The sequence below is a fragment of the Mytilus edulis genome, chromosome 11 (assembly GCF_963676685.1).
Source record: "Mytilus edulis chromosome 11, xbMytEdul2.2, whole genome shotgun sequence".
Lineage (NCBI taxonomy): Eukaryota > Metazoa > Mollusca > Bivalvia > Mytilida > Mytilidae > Mytilus > Mytilus edulis.
The window spans coordinates 42,405,166-42,424,399 of record NC_092354.1 but is presented as its reverse complement, the minus strand read 5'-3'; the positions used below and the strand labels follow the sequence as shown (position 1 = coordinate 42,424,399).

The 19,234-nt window shown below is 30.2% G+C and overlaps 1 protein-coding gene across 4 annotated transcripts; it reads left to right on the top strand.

Annotated features, from left to right (window-relative positions):
- The first annotated feature begins 127 nt into the window (after positions 1-127).
- On the top strand, positions 128-19,195 carry LOC139495612 (methylcrotonoyl-CoA carboxylase beta chain, mitochondrial-like). 4 transcript variants are annotated; one of them, XM_071283898.1, is made up of 17 exons: positions 128-318; positions 978-1,044; positions 1,687-1,771; positions 2,371-2,472; positions 4,283-4,410; positions 5,851-5,967; positions 6,407-6,516; positions 7,134-7,198; positions 7,796-7,895; positions 9,124-9,219; positions 9,996-10,068; positions 10,577-10,653; positions 11,240-11,306; positions 14,341-14,497; positions 16,818-16,932; positions 17,568-17,653; positions 18,337-18,541. In XM_071283898.1, exons 1-17 carry the CDS (start codon positions 184-186, stop codon positions 18,536-18,538), a joined length of 1,782 nt encoding a protein of 593 aa, XP_071139999.1. In that variant the 5' UTR covers positions 128-183; the 3' UTR covers positions 18,539-18,541. The 4 variants fall into 4 exon arrangements, with proteins under 4 accessions (XP_071139999.1, XP_071140001.1, XP_071139998.1 ...); XM_071283900.1 differs by lacking the exon at positions 18,337-18,541 and adding an exon at positions 18,581-19,195 and having other exon boundaries at positions 129-318; XM_071283897.1 differs by having other exon boundaries at positions 129-318; positions 5,851-5,963; positions 6,403-6,516.
- The last annotated feature ends 39 nt before the right edge of the window (positions 19,196-19,234 follow it).

Below are 19,234 nucleotides of genomic sequence, written 5' to 3'. Positions count from 1 at the left end.
TAGAATAATAATAGTGCCTAATAATCTTATTTATAAAATGACATTCACTATTGAAAATTCATTCTGATTTTTTCAAGGTCATAGATTATACTTATGGTTTTAATCCGACAAAATTTGTCAAAATAATTTGTATTTATACGAAACTAAATTGAGCAATGTAAACACACGACCTCCAAGAAGAAAATGATGAGAAAAGCCTTTCCTAGTGTATCGTCGTTCTCCTCACGGCAGTTAAAGCTTTATATACGACGTCTTTATCATGCTGAAATTTCCTCGCCAATAGGAACACAAGCAGAAAGAGAATCTCCAGAGTTCAAGGTTCACTGCAGCTTCAATTTTTCTAGGATCTCTTTTTTTATATTTATAATATTAAGCTGTTTTACTTTATTTGCATATATATATTAACATTATATTCATTGTATGTGACATCCATAAACAGGGGCGTATGGTGTCTTGAACCTGAAATCACAACAATCCATTGAAAAAAACTGAAAAACCTCTTCACGCACTTGTTTATGTTCGGACTGTTGTTATTTGGGGTAACACGAAATTCCCAATAACACTTGTTATGACTGATAAACACTTTAAATTTTGATATTAGCACATATTGGTGACTTTAAACATTGATTTTTAAATAATAATGTATTAGCGATGTATTTTATAACTTAAATATGATTTACAGAAAGCAGATAAGGTCATATTTTACATGGGTGCTGAAATGACTACATTTGGTGCCGATTTTACTGTACCGGTGCCAATTTGATCAGGTGCTGATTTGACTAGAATTGATATTGTGTGTCATGTTAACATGGTTAACAGATTGTAATTTCAGTAGTGGTGTACAAGTTACTTTGTAATAATGATAAAAAGTAAAACTTAGAAATTGTGTTTTTATTCATATACTATAGATAGTTTTAAAATAATATAGTCATGGTAATCATAGTACATGAAGCATTAAGTTGTTTTTATTCTAACAGGAGAATTATGACCGCATGCAGTCATTGGTGAAAGATTTACAATCTAAAGTTTCTACTGTGATACAGGGTAAGATTCTAAGTGTTGATGGGGTTCAGGTTGCTTAAAATTTTACTCTTAAAACATAATTTTTTCTGTATTTTATAAGATTTCAAAACAGTCCTGACATCTAGCATGTCTAGCAGCAACAGGAAAGTGAATTATGTAATTTCTACAATGATTCATGAGCATGATGAGGACTGACTGACATACAGAATCTGTAATGCTAAAAACTATTTTCATGTGTGCAGAATTCTTGCAACTATCTTTAAGTGAGATACAAATATATCTTATAAAAGGCATGCCATTTATGATTATATTTTCTACCTCTAAAACAGGACACAGAGTCACCTCTGTTTATTTATCAAGTCCTTTTACTTAAAAAAATCATCAGTTAAATGTAGGCTTTTCATATCAGGAATGCAAAGACTTATAATTTTTACTGAGGCCTAATTATATATATATATCATGTATATATAAGGTGGAGGATAGGGTTATTAAACATGTTAAATAGTTAATTCAATATTGTATTCTGGGTATATTATATTGAGTGCATATACATCTATCATGTTTTATTGTATAACATGACAAAAATGTTTCATTGTGTTTATCGTGTTCATGTTTATTGATTGATGTTGCAAAAGCTTTCAACAAATTAATTGTGTCTTTTAGGAGGAGGTCCAAAAGCAATTGATCGGCATTTATCAAGAGGAAAGTTATTACCTAGAGACAGAATCAATGGACTCTTGGACCCAGAGTTAGTATCTTACCATTTTACCTTTTTTTCAAATTGTGTTTTCCTATTTTTGTTTGGAATTGGTCTGTGTCATTTTTCAGTCATCAAATAATAATTTGCTGCATTTATTATGTTTATTCATACAGTAATTCCAATAGTCAGAAGTTAAGATGTTAACAATAAGTAAAATCACAAAAATACTGAACTCTGAGGAAAATTCAAAACAGGAAATCCCTAATCAAATGGCAAAATCAAATGATAAATCACATCAAACAAATGGACAACAACTGTCATATTTCTGACTTTGTACAGGCATTTTCAATAGAAGAAAAATGGTGGGTTGAACGTGGTTTTACAGCACTAAACCTCTCACTTGTATGACAGTCGCATCAAATTCCATTGTATTTACATCGATGCATAACCAAAAACGAAATTATAGGTAAAATTGTCAAAATAGGGGTAGAGCAGTAATCACTGTGTCGCAATCTCAATCAGAACAACAACAAACACATATTTTACAAAGAAACACAAATTGTAAAGGTTAACAAACTCAGCATCATTGCAAAGTTAAAATGAAAAAAAAATAAACACTGGTAAATGGGAAGCTGTTTTCATTTCAGATCACCATTTTTAGAATTAAGTCAGTTAGCAGGATACCAGTTGTATGGAAAGGAAGAGGTGCCAGCAGGAGGAATCATAACAGGCATAGGAAGGGTATCAGGGTAAATATGTCACAGATCAAATATTAAATTGAATCTTCCATTAAGACAATAATCATGCTTATACCACATTTCACATCTTCATATAACTAATAATGTAGTGCCAGAGCTCTTGATGAGTTAAAATGAGTAAAAGTATTTCATATGAATGAAAATATTTCAATGTGGAATAAGTAATAAACTCAAGATAGAAGTTCAGATTGTAGGGGAATTGCATTTAGGAAACAATTGATAGTAAAAAAAAGATTAAAAGAAATAAATGGCAGAACAAAATGTTTTCAGGGTAATACTAATTACCTTTGTATGATAAATTTTGGTTCTATCTTGTTTAAATGTATAGTGTTTTTCTTTTATCATTGTTTATAGTACTTATAAAAGAAATGACATGTCAAATGTGTTTGCTTGCTTAATATTATACATGTACTGTTAAAAAAATTTTGATCGATATATATTTACAGTGTAACAAATTTTGATCGATATATATTTTCAGTGTAACAAATTTTGATCGATATATATTTACAGTGTAACAAATTTTGATCGATATATATTTACAGTGTAACAAATTTTGATCGATATATATTTACAGTGTAACAAATTTTGGTCGATATATATTTACAGTAACAAATTTTGGTCGATATATATGTAGGACTCAAATCTATGGTGGGTTCCAAATCTATGGCAGATTCCTAATCTATGGTAAATGTCATGCCATCCCAAATCTATGGCAGATTTTTTACAATCCTAATCTATGGTAAGTTTTGTAGTTTCCTAATCTATTGCGGATTTTTATTGTTTCCAAATCTATGGCATTTTTTTTGCAAATGGAAAACAATGCAGTACATTTTCAACCAATGACTTGTCTTAAGAAAGAGGAAATATACGACAACGGGAACATGTCTATAAACATTTGTGAAATAAACATTCCATGATGGTCAACTAAAAAAAGTCATAAATTATAAATTCATAAACCTTAATACAGACTTCAAGATGAAATGATGTGCTCTGTAAAAAATAAAAAATAAATTAATCTGTGCATTGTATCTGTTTAACCCAGTTATTAAACCAACTAATAAGTCTTTTAACAAACAAGAAGACCGCTTTTTATAAAAAAATAAATAGAAAAGTAACAAATACAAATAAACAGTTTGAATTTTCAAATAATATTTATTTCAGCGATATCGTTTATTCATCTTTTTTATTTGATGTGGATTTAAATAAAATTTGTATCCGGTAATTTGATCTTTCACTTTATAAACTTTGCCAATCGTAGACTACTACCAAAACTCCTTTTAAAAAATATGCGATACTGAAAATTGTGGTGCCCTTATTCAATGCGGGCATTGACCGGTACAGCACATCTTGTCCCTCTTCGAAATAGTAGCTAGGTCACATCTTCCTTTAAACCACCAGCAAATTTTTGTCAGGAAAATAACTTTATCTTGAATCGTGTTTAAATCTATGGGTTCCGCCATCGTTAGCGGTGACGAAGATGTAATATGGCGTTATTCAATTGTGACGTTATCTCTCTCCCCCAGATCTGCCATAGATTTGGAGAAAACAAAAATCTGCCATAGATTTGATTTGTTTGGCGTTTGTAACGTCACATTTACCATAGATTAGGAATCTACCATAGATTTGGAACCCGCCATAGATTTGAGTCCTACATATATTTACAGTGTAACAAATTTTTGTCGATATATATTTACAGTGTAACAAATTTTGATCGATATATTTTTACAGTGTAACAAATTTTGATCAATATATATTTACAGTGTAACAAATTTTGATCGATATATATCATGTATATTTACAGTGTAGAATGTATGATTGTTGCCAACGACCCAACAGTAAAAGGAGGATCATATTATCCAATAACAGTAACAAAACATTTAAGGGCACAAGAAATAGCAATGCAGAATCATCTCCCTTGTATTTATTTAGGTTTGTATAAAATAAAAGGAAGCTTATGCAAACTTTTAGAGTTTTAATAAGATTACGTCATACATCATGTCAATAAAAAGTGTTTGCAATAACATGAATGGAACCAATTTTTGGCAGCAGGTGCACATTTTGACAATCAATATTTATTTAGTGATGCTTGAGGCCAAAATATATGAAAATAAAAAAAAGAACTATAAACCAAAAAGGACAGATAAGGAATTTAACCAAAGACAGTAGAACTTATAGTGGTGGAAGTTTGCATGTATGGCAATAAGTAATTTTGTTATAGTGTGAATTATATTCTGCATTTACAATACACAATAGTCACAGTATCAACTTCATATTGCATACTGTTCATCTAAATCAGTGTGACTTTGAGATGTAGAACAGTAATAAAAATGTGTTCCAAATGCATTGACATTTGTTGAGTATGTGGTGAAATGCTCCCTCATGATTGATACACCATAGCTTTTGTTTTCAATTTCATTAATCGCTAGACAAGAAAAAATATATTTACAAAACATATATCCAACAGTGCAACAGACAATTCTAACCACCAAATTCTTTTAAAATATAGATGTACAAAAAAATATAAACTGCAAACAATAACAATCAAATGGTCTAGACACACGTTTTGAATGTTTTAACCAGTGATACTTCATTTTTCTTTTTTTGTTATATATCCTTAAGGTGGTACCTAACACTACAGGTAGATAACTCTGTAAAGTCAGCTTAACATTTTAATTACGTTGTGTTGTATAGGGAATATTAAGCTTCTCAATGATAAAAATTGGTATTTGTCAAACTGCTATATAACCAGTGTAATTTATCTGACAAAACGGTTAGTTCAAAATTTTTGAATTTTTATATATTTTTGTTAAAGGGTCAAAGTAATTACTTTGACAAAATTTTATGAAAATTAAAAGAACCAAATTAATTTTAATGAAAGTGTTGGGTACCACCTTAATGTAGAACACAATAGCACAATCTGCATTAGTCAGTTGTATGTGTTTTATATATTTATTACTCATTAAGATAGATTAACAATGTACATACTATTTTTCATGTTGATGGATATGTGAAAAGGGCATACTAAAAGATGTATTGAATAGAACATTTTGAGGTTATATCATCCAAAGCATGCATTTTCTGCAAGTAGAAGAGGGAGACAACTGGATTTTAACTTCAATATATTTTTCAAGTCTTTTAATTGAATATTTACATTTTGATATTTGACAGTAACAATCTCTATATTGTAAATTTTAAAGCTTGTAAAAAATCTTTTGATCTAAACCAATATAATTTGGTTTCAATTGTGATTAAAATGGCATATGAGGATATATCAGTATATAAATCTGACAGCAAAGAGCAGGCACCTTTTATAATTGAAATGAAAAGACCTAGTCATTAGTTGTCATTTAATTTAATGCTACATTTCAGTTGATTCTGGAGGTGCTAACTTACCACGACAGGCAGATGTTTTCCCAAACAGAGACCATTTTGGTCGAATATTTTTTAACCAAGCTAATATGTCAGCCAAAGGTATACCTCAGGTTGGTAAAATTATATTATAGTTATGTGATGATTAAAATTGTCAAATTCTTTAAATTTGAAATTGTTATAGAATTTTAGAGTAACAAAATAAGCATCATCTGTTAAATATGAAATGAATGTAATTAGGTTGAAACAAAATTATCTTGAAAAACAAGATAAAACCTTGAAAAATAAGCCTGTGTGTCCGTCTATTCATCTGTTCGTCTGTCACGCTTCAGGTTAAAGTTTTTGGTCAAGGTAGTTTTTTTGATAAAGTTAAAGTTAAATCAACTTGAAACTTAGTACATATGTTTGCTATATCATATGATCTTTCTAATTTTAATGCCAAATTAGAGTTTTGACCCCAATTTCACGGTCCACTGAACATAGAAAATGATAGTGGGAGTGGGGCATCCATCTAAGTACTAAGGACACATTCTCTTTTTTTTCCAATTTCAGGTAGCAGTTGTTTTAGGAAGTTGCACTGCAGGTGGAGCATATGTTCCAGCAATGGCTGACGAAAGTGTGATTGTCCGGAAGAAAGGAACTATATTTTTGGCTGGTCCTCCATTGGTTAGTAATACAGTAAATTTAATAGCACCAGCTTGGTTGGTAGAACTTATTATTTAGTTATGCAGTTGTTTGAAACTTAGATGAGAGAGGGCTAGGGTCTGCAATGGCTGATGAGAATATTATTAGGTCTATGAGATTATTATTTGTTAATTTCTCATCCTGCATGTTTGCACATGGGCCATCACCATTTAAGTCTATGTGATAAACAAAAATTTCTCTATTGTTTATTACAATAAATAAAACAATCCAATAAACTTTACATGATACAAAGCAATTCCCCTAAAATAAATGCTAAGTCAAGATTATGTATAAGGGTTTCAGGACATGCTGCAAACACAATGCTATCAAAATTTAAAATGTGACATATTCTGGGGGAATCAGATTTATTCAGTTTTCACAATATTAAAACTCACATTAAATTCCAATTTAAAGAATGTGAAGGTCTAAATTGACCAGACTATAGTTGTTAATTTCTATGGCATTTGGTCTCTTGTGGAGAGTTGTCTCATTGGCAATTATACTACATCTTCTTTATATTGTTTGTTACAGTGCATATAGTCATTTTTATAGTTATATATTAACCATTGAAATTGCCTCTACATTATATATTAACATAGGTAAAAGCTGCCACAGGTGAAGATGTACCAGCTGAAGAATTAGGAGGGGCTGACCTCCATTGTAGGTATGGAGTTATGAAGATTTAACATTTAAATAAAGCATTTCATTATTTTATTTTTCTTCTAGAAATAAAATTTACAGAAATTCTATAAATTAAATTGGATAAAATCTAGATTCCTCAAGAAGAAGTCCTTGAATTAAAAAGTTAGATTTATAGGCCTAAAGGCTTAATAATAATTTAACTCTATGAATGATACACACATAGATTTATATCTATCTAGATAGTCACTGAAAAGAAAGATTTATTTGAAATTAAGGTAGACTAATTCAATTGAAATCTGATTGAAATACAGATCATGTGCCACTGCTTGTCTTACAAGGATCTCATTACACTCTGTTCTACTGACTGTTCTTGTGATTATTACATCAGCCAATGAAATGTCTGCCTCCAAATTTTTGAAAGTATGTATCTTTACAACAAAATTAGAGGATTCCAAAAGGTCTTTAAAACAGAAAGTAGAATGGAGGGCCTTCATTTCTTAGTATGCTAAACATTGACATAGGGTCAGTTTTCAATCAGATTGAGGTCAATAAAAAATATTAGAAAAATAAAAAATTATGATTATAAAGCTTTTATTATTTCCAATGTGATATATTTCAGTAAGTCTGGAGTAACAGATTATTATGCACAAGATGATGAACATGCATTACATATAGCAAGAAGAATAATAAAAAATATAAACTACCGTAAAGATCCTAAGGTAAGATAACATTTTGTTTTTTTATACCCCATCTAGGGGCATTATGTTTGTTTGTCTGTCCGTCTGTTCCGCTTCAGGCTAAAGTTTTTGGTAAAGCTAGTTTCTGTTAAAGCTGAAGTACAATCAACTTGAAACTTAGTACAGATGTTCCCTATGTTATGATATTTCTAATTTTAAACAAAATTATAGTTTTGACTCTAATTTTTAATCTACTGAAGATAGAAAATGATAGTGTGAGTGGGGCATCCATATACTGTAAATTCAGAAATTATTGCAATGATTTTATTATTGCAAAAATGTGACAGGGTAATAATCGCAATAATTTAACTTTTTTATATGAACTAAACAGGATATTTCTCAATATCGCAAACATTTAAATCGCATTTAACTCTAAAATCACAAAATTTGCATTATTTCTGAATTTACAGTACTTTGGACACATTAATGTTGTTGTATTAATTGGTGGCTTTTTCTTGGTATACTTAGTTGATTTGTTTTTGCTTGAAAAATTATTTTTTTATATTAATAGATGTTGGTCTTTTGTTCATTTATATGGTAGAAATATCCAAATGAAGAGTTTTATCTTAACTAATACCTAATAATTTAATTTTGGATGTAACGCTTCTTCTGATTGGCTGACGTTATTTTGTTATCAGCCCATATACATAATTTTGTCATGTGACCGTGACATCATCAGCATTTTTTCATGGTTTTCTACGGTAATTTAGAATTAAATCATAAGAAATGACTGTAATATTTTTTCTGTCTATTCGAAATAGATTTATAGGCTACGCGCGTTATTCAGTGTGCACCAATTTTTTTATGTTATTTCTTCATAGACAGAAAAAATATTACAGTCATTCCTTAAATAATCTATTGCATTATTGAAAACAAAAAGAAATCTAAATGCAAAAGAATGTGTGTTACTGTGTAAGAAGCCATATTTATATTTGATTGTACTTTGGGAATTGGCAATGTTGACACTTTGAAAACATAAACATGGTTAAAAGCAAAATAACAAAAATGCTGATAGGACCAAGAACTGTATTTGATCATTATTTATTGTTCATGTCTCGCCTAAGATAATAAAGTGATATTATGTTGTCCAGTCTGTGGATCTGTCTGTCCAACTTAGATTTTAGACAACCTAGCTTTCTTGGTGTTTTTTAGTAATTTTGACCATTGTGTCATGTAGACATTTATGCTTTAGTCAATGCTATTATTTCAGGTTACCATAGAAACACCAGATGAACCTATTTACCCTGCAGATGATTTATATGGAATTGTGGGAGCTAATTTAAAAAAGACATTTGATGTTCGGGAGGTATGTGTAATGAGTTAAGATTAGCTTAAAATTTATTTCAACAGGATTGAATCTTGTTCCTTGTCAAGACAGTTTATTAAACATTTATGTGCCAGTGTTTTATAAACTTTAGAAGAATTTCAAAAACATGTAAAAAAAAAGCTGCTATCCTAATTTTTTTTTTATAATAACTTGCATTGAAATTGTGAATACTAGAAAACTGGATTTTAATGAAATGTTCTTGAAATAGAATATCAGATGCCTTAAAAATTATGATTAGTAATTTGATTGTGATTAATACAACTGTCAGCTTCCTTTGCTATGTCATGGTGTTCAGTATTCCTGGGGGATGCTGGAGTACACAGATAGACCTACAGCTTGTAAACTGGCATGCCTGTTCAATTATGATTGGAGCAGAATTCACCTGCCATCTTGTAAAAATCTGGTGATCGAAATATGCATGGATGTCCTTAAAAGAAACTATTATCTGATTGTACATGTTAAACACTTGCTCAATATCCATGCTTTTTTGTTGATTGTTGACAAACAGGTGACAAGTGTTAAATTTCGGATCTTAAAACACGAACTTTAATTTACCTGCCATATTTTCACCACAACACTGACCGATTGAAAAAAAAATGAAGATTATACGAAATTTATGCAAAAAAATTTGTAAAGACTAAGTTTATGATGTTTGTATGCATTGGTTCAAGAATTGGAATAACATTATATTTCACTGGTCACTCGTTTCATATGACTTAAATGTTTGTTCATCACCATGTATATTGTAATTGTAGGTAATTGTCAGAATAGTTGATGGTAGTAGATTTGACGAATTTAAAACAATGTATGGAGAAACTCTAGTCACAGGTTTGTCAAATATATCTATATGTATAACATTTGTGGATGTATAACAGCAGTTATTGTTTATGCCAAAATTTGTAAATTTGTAAATTGTTCATAAAAAACTAGACGAGTTGTCACATTTTGTGAAGGGTTGATTTCTCTTAAATCTTTATTGTATTTTATACCAGTAGTAAAAAGACAAAATAAAAAAAAAAAAAGTAATCCAACTCACAGTTCAATGACAAACTGGCAATACCATCTTAAGAAAAAAAAGAAAAGACAAACAACATAATATAAAAAATCTTCAACAAAAAATAAGGATAAGAGTGATCAGATCTTTTTCACATCAAATGATTTGTTAAAATTTTTGTTAAAAGGTTTTAATTTGTTTTTAGTTAAAAAAAAATTTTCTTCATTATTTCTTTATATAAGACTCAGGATTTGCACTATAGCCCACAACTGTGCTAACTCACAGAAAGAAGAATTGTGTTTTACACTTGTCAGTAATTAATTCTGCCATTTTCCTTTTCAGGATTTGCTAGATTATGGGGATATCCAGTGGGCATTTTAGGAAATAATGGTGTTCTATTTTCTGAATCAGCATTAAAGGTAACATAGATACTGTGAACGCAAAAGTTTTGACATGTATTAATTTAATGTTTAAAATAGCTAGAAATCCACATCAATGGGCAAAACTCACACTTCATACCAAGTTATAAGAGGTCCCAAAATAACAAATGTAAAACAATTAAAACACAAAAACTAACTGCCTGATTTATTTTAACATGGATTGCAAAAAAGAGATGTGATAAACAGTAACGAACACCAACCACTGAAATACAGGCTCCTTACTTTGAAAGACACAAGCTGGATATGATGTAGGGTTAAACAAGTTTACAGGCCTGCTTTCCCTCCCTAACCTTGGACAGTGGTGTCACAGCACAACATGAGAATAGACTAAAAATAAGTCGAAAAGAGTTTAATTCATCAGATTGATGCAAAGCATCTTTCTTAGAATCAATGCAAATATAATCTTGAAAGTCAATTTGGATATTTATTAAATTTTTACCTTGTTAACTTGTTATACTTCAGTACACATATTTTTTCACACAATCATGCTGTATTTTCTAGTGTTGTTATAGTATTGTTTGATAAATATGTCATAGATATTTAGTGTCTTGTTTTCTATTTTTAGGGAACACATTTTATAGAATTATGTTGTCAAAGAAATATACCATTAATATTTTTACAAAACATTACGGGTGAGTCAACAATTAGCTAAATCGTTAAGCCTGTGGTAGACTTTAAAAGGCGCTGATATAAAAAAAAAATGAAACAATCAAAAATGAAAGCCAGTAGCATGATTCATGCAAGAAAAAAACAAAACATGACAGACCGGCACCAACAACAACTCCAATACAGGCTTGTACATAAACAATATATTATAAAGTAATTTCTAGAGTCTAGAACAACTGTGAATTAATTAAACAAAAAGGGCCACTATATAACATGACTAAACCAAATTCCCTAAATTACCCCACAAAACCCAAAACATTAAGATATAACAACAGATATACCCTGACGAGGTATTGACTATGGACAGGTGCATAGATACAAATAAGATGATGTGGTATGATTGCCAATGGGACAACTATTCACAAGAACCAAATGACTTAGATGTAAGCGAATACAATTTTAGGGTATAGGTATGAAATGACATAAACATAAAATCTTTGCATTTGGTCTTACATATGCTGAAAAATGGTATATTTACAGGAAATTCAAGCAGCCTGATAATAAAGAATCAAAGAAAATGTATTTTATCATTACAATCTCTTTGGACAAAAATCTAAAATGAAAATTTGAATAGTAATTTGAAGCAGTCTGATAAGGATTTTTCATTGCACAAGACATTTGCTTTTCGAACAAAACTTGTCAGAAATGACTTGTGACTAAAAGTGTAAGAAGCCAAATGCATAGAACATTTGCCAACAAAGGCTTAAACCCCAAATACAAAATTTTTTAAAGGAACTTTTATCTAATTAAACTGATACCATTCATTCAATCAAGATATTGAAAGCATAGAATAAAGATAATTCATGACGTTGCTAACTTTCTTTATTTGTGTCTCTGATGGAAAGTTGTTTCACTGCCAATTATACCACAGCTTTCCCTAATTTTTATACGACCGCAAAAATTTTAATTTTTTGGTCGTATATTGCTATCACGTTGGCGTCGTCGTCTGCGTCGTCGTCGTCGTCCTAATACTTTTAGTTTTCGCACTCTAACTTTAGTAAAAGTGAATAGAAATCAATGAAATTTTAACACAAGGTTTATGACCACAAAAGGAAGGTTGGGATTGATTTTGGGAGTTTTGGTCCCATCATTTTAGGAATTAGGGGCCAAAAAGGGCCCAAATAAGCATTTTCTTGGTTTTCGCACTATAACTTTAGTAAAAGTGAATAGAAATCTATGAAATTTTGACACAAGGTTTATGACCACAAAAGGAAGGTTGGGATTGATTTTGGGAGTTTTGGTTCCAACAGTTTAGGAATTAAGGGCCAAAAAAGGGCCCAAATAAGCATTATTCTTGGTTTTTGCACCATAACTTTAGTATAAGTAAATAGAAATCTATGAAATTTAAACACAAGGTTTATGACCATAAAAGGAAGGTTAGGTTTGATTTTGGGAGTTTTGGTCCTAACAGTTTAGGAATAAGGGGCCCAAAGGGTCCAAAATTGAACTTTGTGTGATTTCATCAAAAATTGAATAATTGGGGTTCTTTGATATGCTGAATCTAACTATGTATGTAGATTCTTAATTTTTGGTCCCGTTTTCAAACTGGTCTACATTAAGGTCCAAAGGGTCCAAAATTAAACTTAGTTTGATTTTAACAAAAATTAAATCCTTGGGGTTCTTTGATATGTTGAATCTAAAAATGTACTTAGATTTTTAATTATTGGCCTAGTTTTCAAGTTAGTCCAAATTGGGGTCCAAAATTAAACTTTGTTTGTTTTCATCAAAAATTGAATAATTGGGGTTCTTTGATATGCCAAATCTAACTGTGTATGTAGATTCTTAATTTTTGGTCCAGTTTTCAAATTGGTCTACATTAAGGTCCAAAGGGTCCAAAATTAAACTAAGTTTGATTTTAACAAAAATTAAATTCTTGGGCTTATTTGATATGCTTTATCTAAATATGTACTTTGATTTTTGATTATGGGCCCAGTTTTCAAGTTGGTCCAAATCAGGATTCCATATCAAGTATTGTGCAATAGCAAGAAATTTTCAATTGCACAGTATTGCACAATAGCAAGAAATATCTAATTGCACAATATTGTGCAATAGCAATTAATTTTCAATTGGAGTTATCTTTCTTTGTATAGAATAGTAGTTGATAATATATGTTGGAAATTTGCCAGACATGACTATGATATCATTTTCTATTTTAATTGCCAATAACTTTATGTAAATAACTTCATTGGAAATTTGCCAATATAAAATGTTGCTGATGAAGCTTTTTTTCCTTATCTTATCTAAAATGTTTTTAGATAATGTATGTTGGACATTTGCCAGACATGACTATGATGTCATTTTCTATTTTTATTTGCCAATAACTTTATGTAAATAACTTCATTGGAAATTTGCCAATATAAAATGTTGCTGATGAAGTTTTTTTTATTGTTTTATACAATAAACAATGTATATTCACTTTTACTACCAACCAATCTTTACCATTCAGTGATAACAAACACTTTATTTTACATTTTAATATTTTATGATGTATTTAAAAGAGTAGTTATTGTTGCAAACTCCATTAGAAATTTGAATTAATATCAGTTTTGGAAAAAGGGAAGCGGGGATGTGAAAAAAAGGGGGGGGGGGTTTAAATTTTTCTCATTTCAGATTTCATAAATAAAAAGAAAATTTCTTCAAACATTTTTTTGAGAGGATTAATATTCAACAGCATAGTGAATTGCTCAAAGGCAAAAAAAAAACTTTTAAGTTCATTAGACCACATTCATTCTGTGTCAGAAACCTATGCTGTGTCAACTATTTAATTTTAGATTTAAAAAGTTTGAAGAAGAAATCTTTAATTGATTTGTAAAATCTTGACATTTGTTTTGTGTAAAAAAAACCATGTAATGTCAAAAATTTTATCACAATCCAAATTCAGAGCTGTATCACGCATTGAATGTTTTGTCCACACTTGCCCCAACTGTTCAGGGTTCGACCTCTGCGGTTGTATAAAGCTGCGCCCTGCAGAGCACCTGGTTTATTGTATTATTTTTGTAGGTTTTATGGTAGGGAGAGAGGCAGAAGCTGGAGGTATAGCAAAACATGGGGCTAAGATGGTGACTGCTGTTGCATGTGCCAAAGTTCCTAAATTTACAGTCATCATAGGCGGGTCCTATGGTGCTGGTAATTACGGAATGTGTGGCAGATCATATAGGTATATTTATTTTTCATGGATTAAACGCAGATTGTGTTTATATTAGCACTAACTAAGGTTTTACACACACGCCTATAAGAAATTTGTAATTCGTTGAACAATTTAAATATAGGTTCATCTCGTTCCACAAAATCCACAAAAATAGTCTCAAGAATAATACTTAATCCACAGTTTACTGAAATGTTTAGTTACAAAATTTAATTTTAATAATATTCCCTGGACTTTTGGTCAAATTTTTTTTTATTATCATCTTAGATTTTAGTGCTTAATGTGAAGATAATATTCCAACCTAACAATTGTATGATTATATATAGCAAGAAATCTGAAATTCAAATACTGTAAATTGAACTAAATTCAGAATATATTGCAATGTTTTTTATTGTTGCGAAAAATGAAGCAGGTTTATAATCACAATAATTATACCCTGCTTTAAATATACCCCCGCTTTAAAAAAGGGGGGTAGTATACTGTTTAACCTCTGTCTGTCCATCCATCCATCCGTTAGTCTGTCCGTCCCATGAATACTTTCGTCGCATTTTTCTCAGGAACTACAATACAAGGATTTCTGAAATTTGGTTTCAGGGTTTATATAAGTCAGCCATACTGTGTTGTGTGTTTTCAGATTAATCACTCAATAACTTTCTGTTAACAGAATACTTGTATCATTTTACACATGATAACCAAGTTGAAAATTTTCGTCACATTTTCTGAGGAACTACAATACAAGGATTTCTGAAATTTGGTTTCAAAATTTATATATATAAGTCAGCTATACTCTGTGATGCGTTTTCAGATTCATCACTCGACAACTTCCTATTTATGGAACACTTGTATCATTTTACACAAGATAGCCAAGTTGAAATTTTTTGTCACATTTTTCTCAGGAACTGCAATTCAAGGATTTCTGAAATTTGGTTTCAGCTTTACCTCGTGATGTGTTTTCAGATTCATCCCTCAACAACTTCCTGTTTTCTGAACACTTGCATATTTTTACACTTTTAAAGTTATCCACTGGCGGCAGTGAGCATTTTAATGGGGTTTTTGTCGAGCCTTCGACTTTAGTCGAAAAAGCGAGACTAAGCGATCCTACATTCCGTCGTCGTCAGCGTCGTCGGTGGCGTCCACAAATATTCACTCTGTGGTTAAAGTTTTTGAAATTTTAATAACTTTCTTAAACTATACTGAATTTCTACCAAACTTGGACAGAAGCTTGTTTATGATCATAAGAAAGTGTCCAGAAGTAAATTTTGTAAAAATAAAATTCCATTTTTTCCGTATTTTACTTATAAATGCGAGGAAACATTACATTCACTCTGTGGTTAAAGTTTTAAAAATTTTAATAACTTTCATAAACTATCCTTGATTTGTACCAAACTTGGACAGAAGCTTGTTTATGATCATAAGATAGTATCAAGAAGAATATTTTGTAAAAATAAATTTCCACTTTTCCGTATTTTACTTATAAATGGACTTAGTTTTTCTGTGAGGAAAAATTACATTCACTCTGTGGTTAAAGTTTTTAAAATTTTAATAACTTTCATAAACTATCCTTGATTTGTACCAAACTTGGACAGAAGCTTGTTTATAATCATAAGATAGTATCAAGAAGAAAATTTTGTAAAAATAAATTTCCACTTTTCCGTATTTTACTTATAAATGGACTTAGTTTTTTTGCCAGAAACAAAACATTCACTCTGTGGTTTAAGTTTTTAAAATTTTTATAATGTTCTTAAACTATCCTGGATTTCTACCAAATTTAGACAGAAGTTTGTTTTTGATCATAAAATATTATTCAGAAGTAAATTTTGTAAAAAAAAAATTCACTTTTTCCGTATTTTACTTATCAATGGACTTAGTTTTTCTTCCAGTTAACATTACATACAGTCTGCAGTCAAAGTTTATACAACATTTATTAGATTCATAAACTATCCTGGATATTTTACCAAACTTGGAAGCTTCTTTCAATCAAAAGACAGTATCGAGAGGGAAATTTTTATTGATGTTTTTCCTCATTTTGTTGAGTCTGCGATTAACAGCAAAAGTAGGCGAGACACTGGGTTCCGCGGAACCCTTACAAATTTTTAATGAATTATACAGGATTTTCATCACTATTGCAAAAATTAAAATCACATTTTAGTCTCAAATGAAAAAAATCGCAATAATAAATGCACACAACAACTTCTAAAATTCATTTTGTATTCTACTGTAGCCTCATCAGTCATGATAATTAAGATCTACCAATTGTATAATTATATAGCAAGAAACATGAGATTCAAATATTCTGTTTGTTGATTAGTTATTTCTGTTCTTTAAATTTCAGTCCACGTTTCCTTTATATGTGGCCAAACTCCAGAATATCTGTAATGGGAGGAGAACAAGCTGCCAATGTTTTAGCACAGATAACCAGAGAACAAAGACTTAGAGAAGGAAAAGAGGTATGGTTTACCTCATACAACTTTTATACATGGACTACTTTATTTTCGTGGATACAAAATTTCATTGTTTTAGGGAAAAATGTACTTTAATGTATATGTCATGTATTTGACTTTGCGTTTTTGCTTCAAATTGCATAATAAGTCATTAGAACATTTGAGCTTTGTTGAATATTAAAATTTGGGGTTAACCTTGACCCAGGATATCCATAAAAGTTGGTATCAAACAAATCAAGAGGAATTCAGAGTATCTCAAATTTTATAGAAAGACAAACTCACAAAATTAAAAATTTGATTCTAAACAGTTTAGGGTTTAACATGTTTAAGAGCTGACCCTTATACAGTTCTTGCTGCCTTTTACCAGGGGATAATTCACATATGTTTTCCTTAGTAGCACTCTAACTGTAAATTCAGAAATTATTAGGTGCATTTATTTTTATAATTTTTGAAGAATTAATAAAAATATGGTTAAAATTATTTCGAAATGATGAAAAGCTACATACAGATTTATGTATTTGATATCATATTAATGTGAGTTCTTATCTAAATTGCAATACTCGAGTAGTGGCATTTTTTACATTAATAAAAACCATGTGATAATATCTGAATTTACAGTATTAGTTCAATTACAATTGCAGTGGACAGCTGAAGAAGAAGAGGCATTAAAAGCTCCTGTGATAAAGAAATATGAATTGGAAGGTCATCCATATTTTTCTAGTGCTAGGTAGGTCATCCATTTTACTTTAAAGTTCTAGTTTAGCTACCTTAATTTAATTGTAGATTTCCATCTAGCTAAATACTGAAAAAAAAATGTTTACGGAAATATTTAATTTTCATTTGGGTACACCAATCATTATTTTGAGTTCAGTGTTTATTATTTATTATATACTATGTAGTTAATATAAGTGAATCCTGTATTACAATCAATGACAATCTTGCTGTATCAGCCATCTGTGATGATATCAATATCAATCAAGGTTGCAAATGTTTTATTAAACCCTAATATAATCTGTAAGACGTCATATAATCAATAACAAGCAGAGAAAAGCTTGGCAATCTTCTTTTATCATCCTGTTTCTGTTTCTAAAGCCTGTACAAATAAATTTTATATATTCCCGAGATTGAACATTTCTTTCTTATTTTTTGTTTTTCTTATAGATTAGGCTGTTGATTTTCTTGTTGTTTAACACTAGTCATTTTAGGGCCCTGTTTAGCTTACTATCTGGTGTGAGCCAAGGGTCTGTTTTGAAGGCTGTACTTTGACCTATAATTGCTTTTTTCACATTGTGACTTGAATAGAGAGCTGTCTCTTTTGCACTCATACCATATTTTCTTATTTATATATATGGAATATTTATTCAATACATATTCACTATAGTACAAAATTGTATTTTTACTCGTTAATAGGTTATGGGATGATGGTTCTAAATCTTGCTCCAAGTTTTCAAAACTGGCAACAAAATATAGAAGCTGGCGATTTTTCTGGCTCAAACTTTTTGGGAGCCAGAGCAGCCCCTGTGTGCGAGCCTCACTTTTCATCCAGTTTCTAAAGCTCGTACCAATAACTTTTATATTTTCCAACAATGCAATTATATTGTATATTCAGTGAATATTCGATCCAGTAAAAGATTGTATTTTTATTTGTTAACAGGTTATGGGATGATGGAGTTATTGACCCAGCCGATACCAGAACAGTATTAGGACTTAGTATATCTGCCTCATTAAATGCTCCACAAGAAAAGACTAGATTTGGTGTATTCAGAATGTGATCAAAGAAACTATTTAGGATTTTATATACAATGTTTTGAGTACTTGTGAAATTGTATTGAATCTTGGCAGCTGCATTGTGAAGATGTCTAAAAAGTTTCTACATGTTTGGAGGATAGAAACACATGTGTTGCGAAAAATAAATTTATTTTCAATGCGTTAGAATCAAGATAATAAATTTGAGATTTGGATTACAAATTTGGACAAACTTCAATCAAGCTTAGTTTCAGCATTTTCAGATGATAAACCATGTATGATGAATATGTTTTTATACATGTTATATGACTTCAAATTTATTTGTGATAGCATTATGTTATGGTGTTGTTAAACTTATTCTCATTTGCAATGTGATGCAATCATGATAATAAATTTAGAATTACTTATAAGATTTGGATTATAGAATAGAATAAGCATCAATTAATCTTTGAAATCCAATTCTTTAAAGGAAGTAGATGCCAGATTTGCAGTTGATTCATTAATACTCATTAAAAGAAATCAATATGATACTGCTGTTGAAATATATACTGTGATTAAAAAT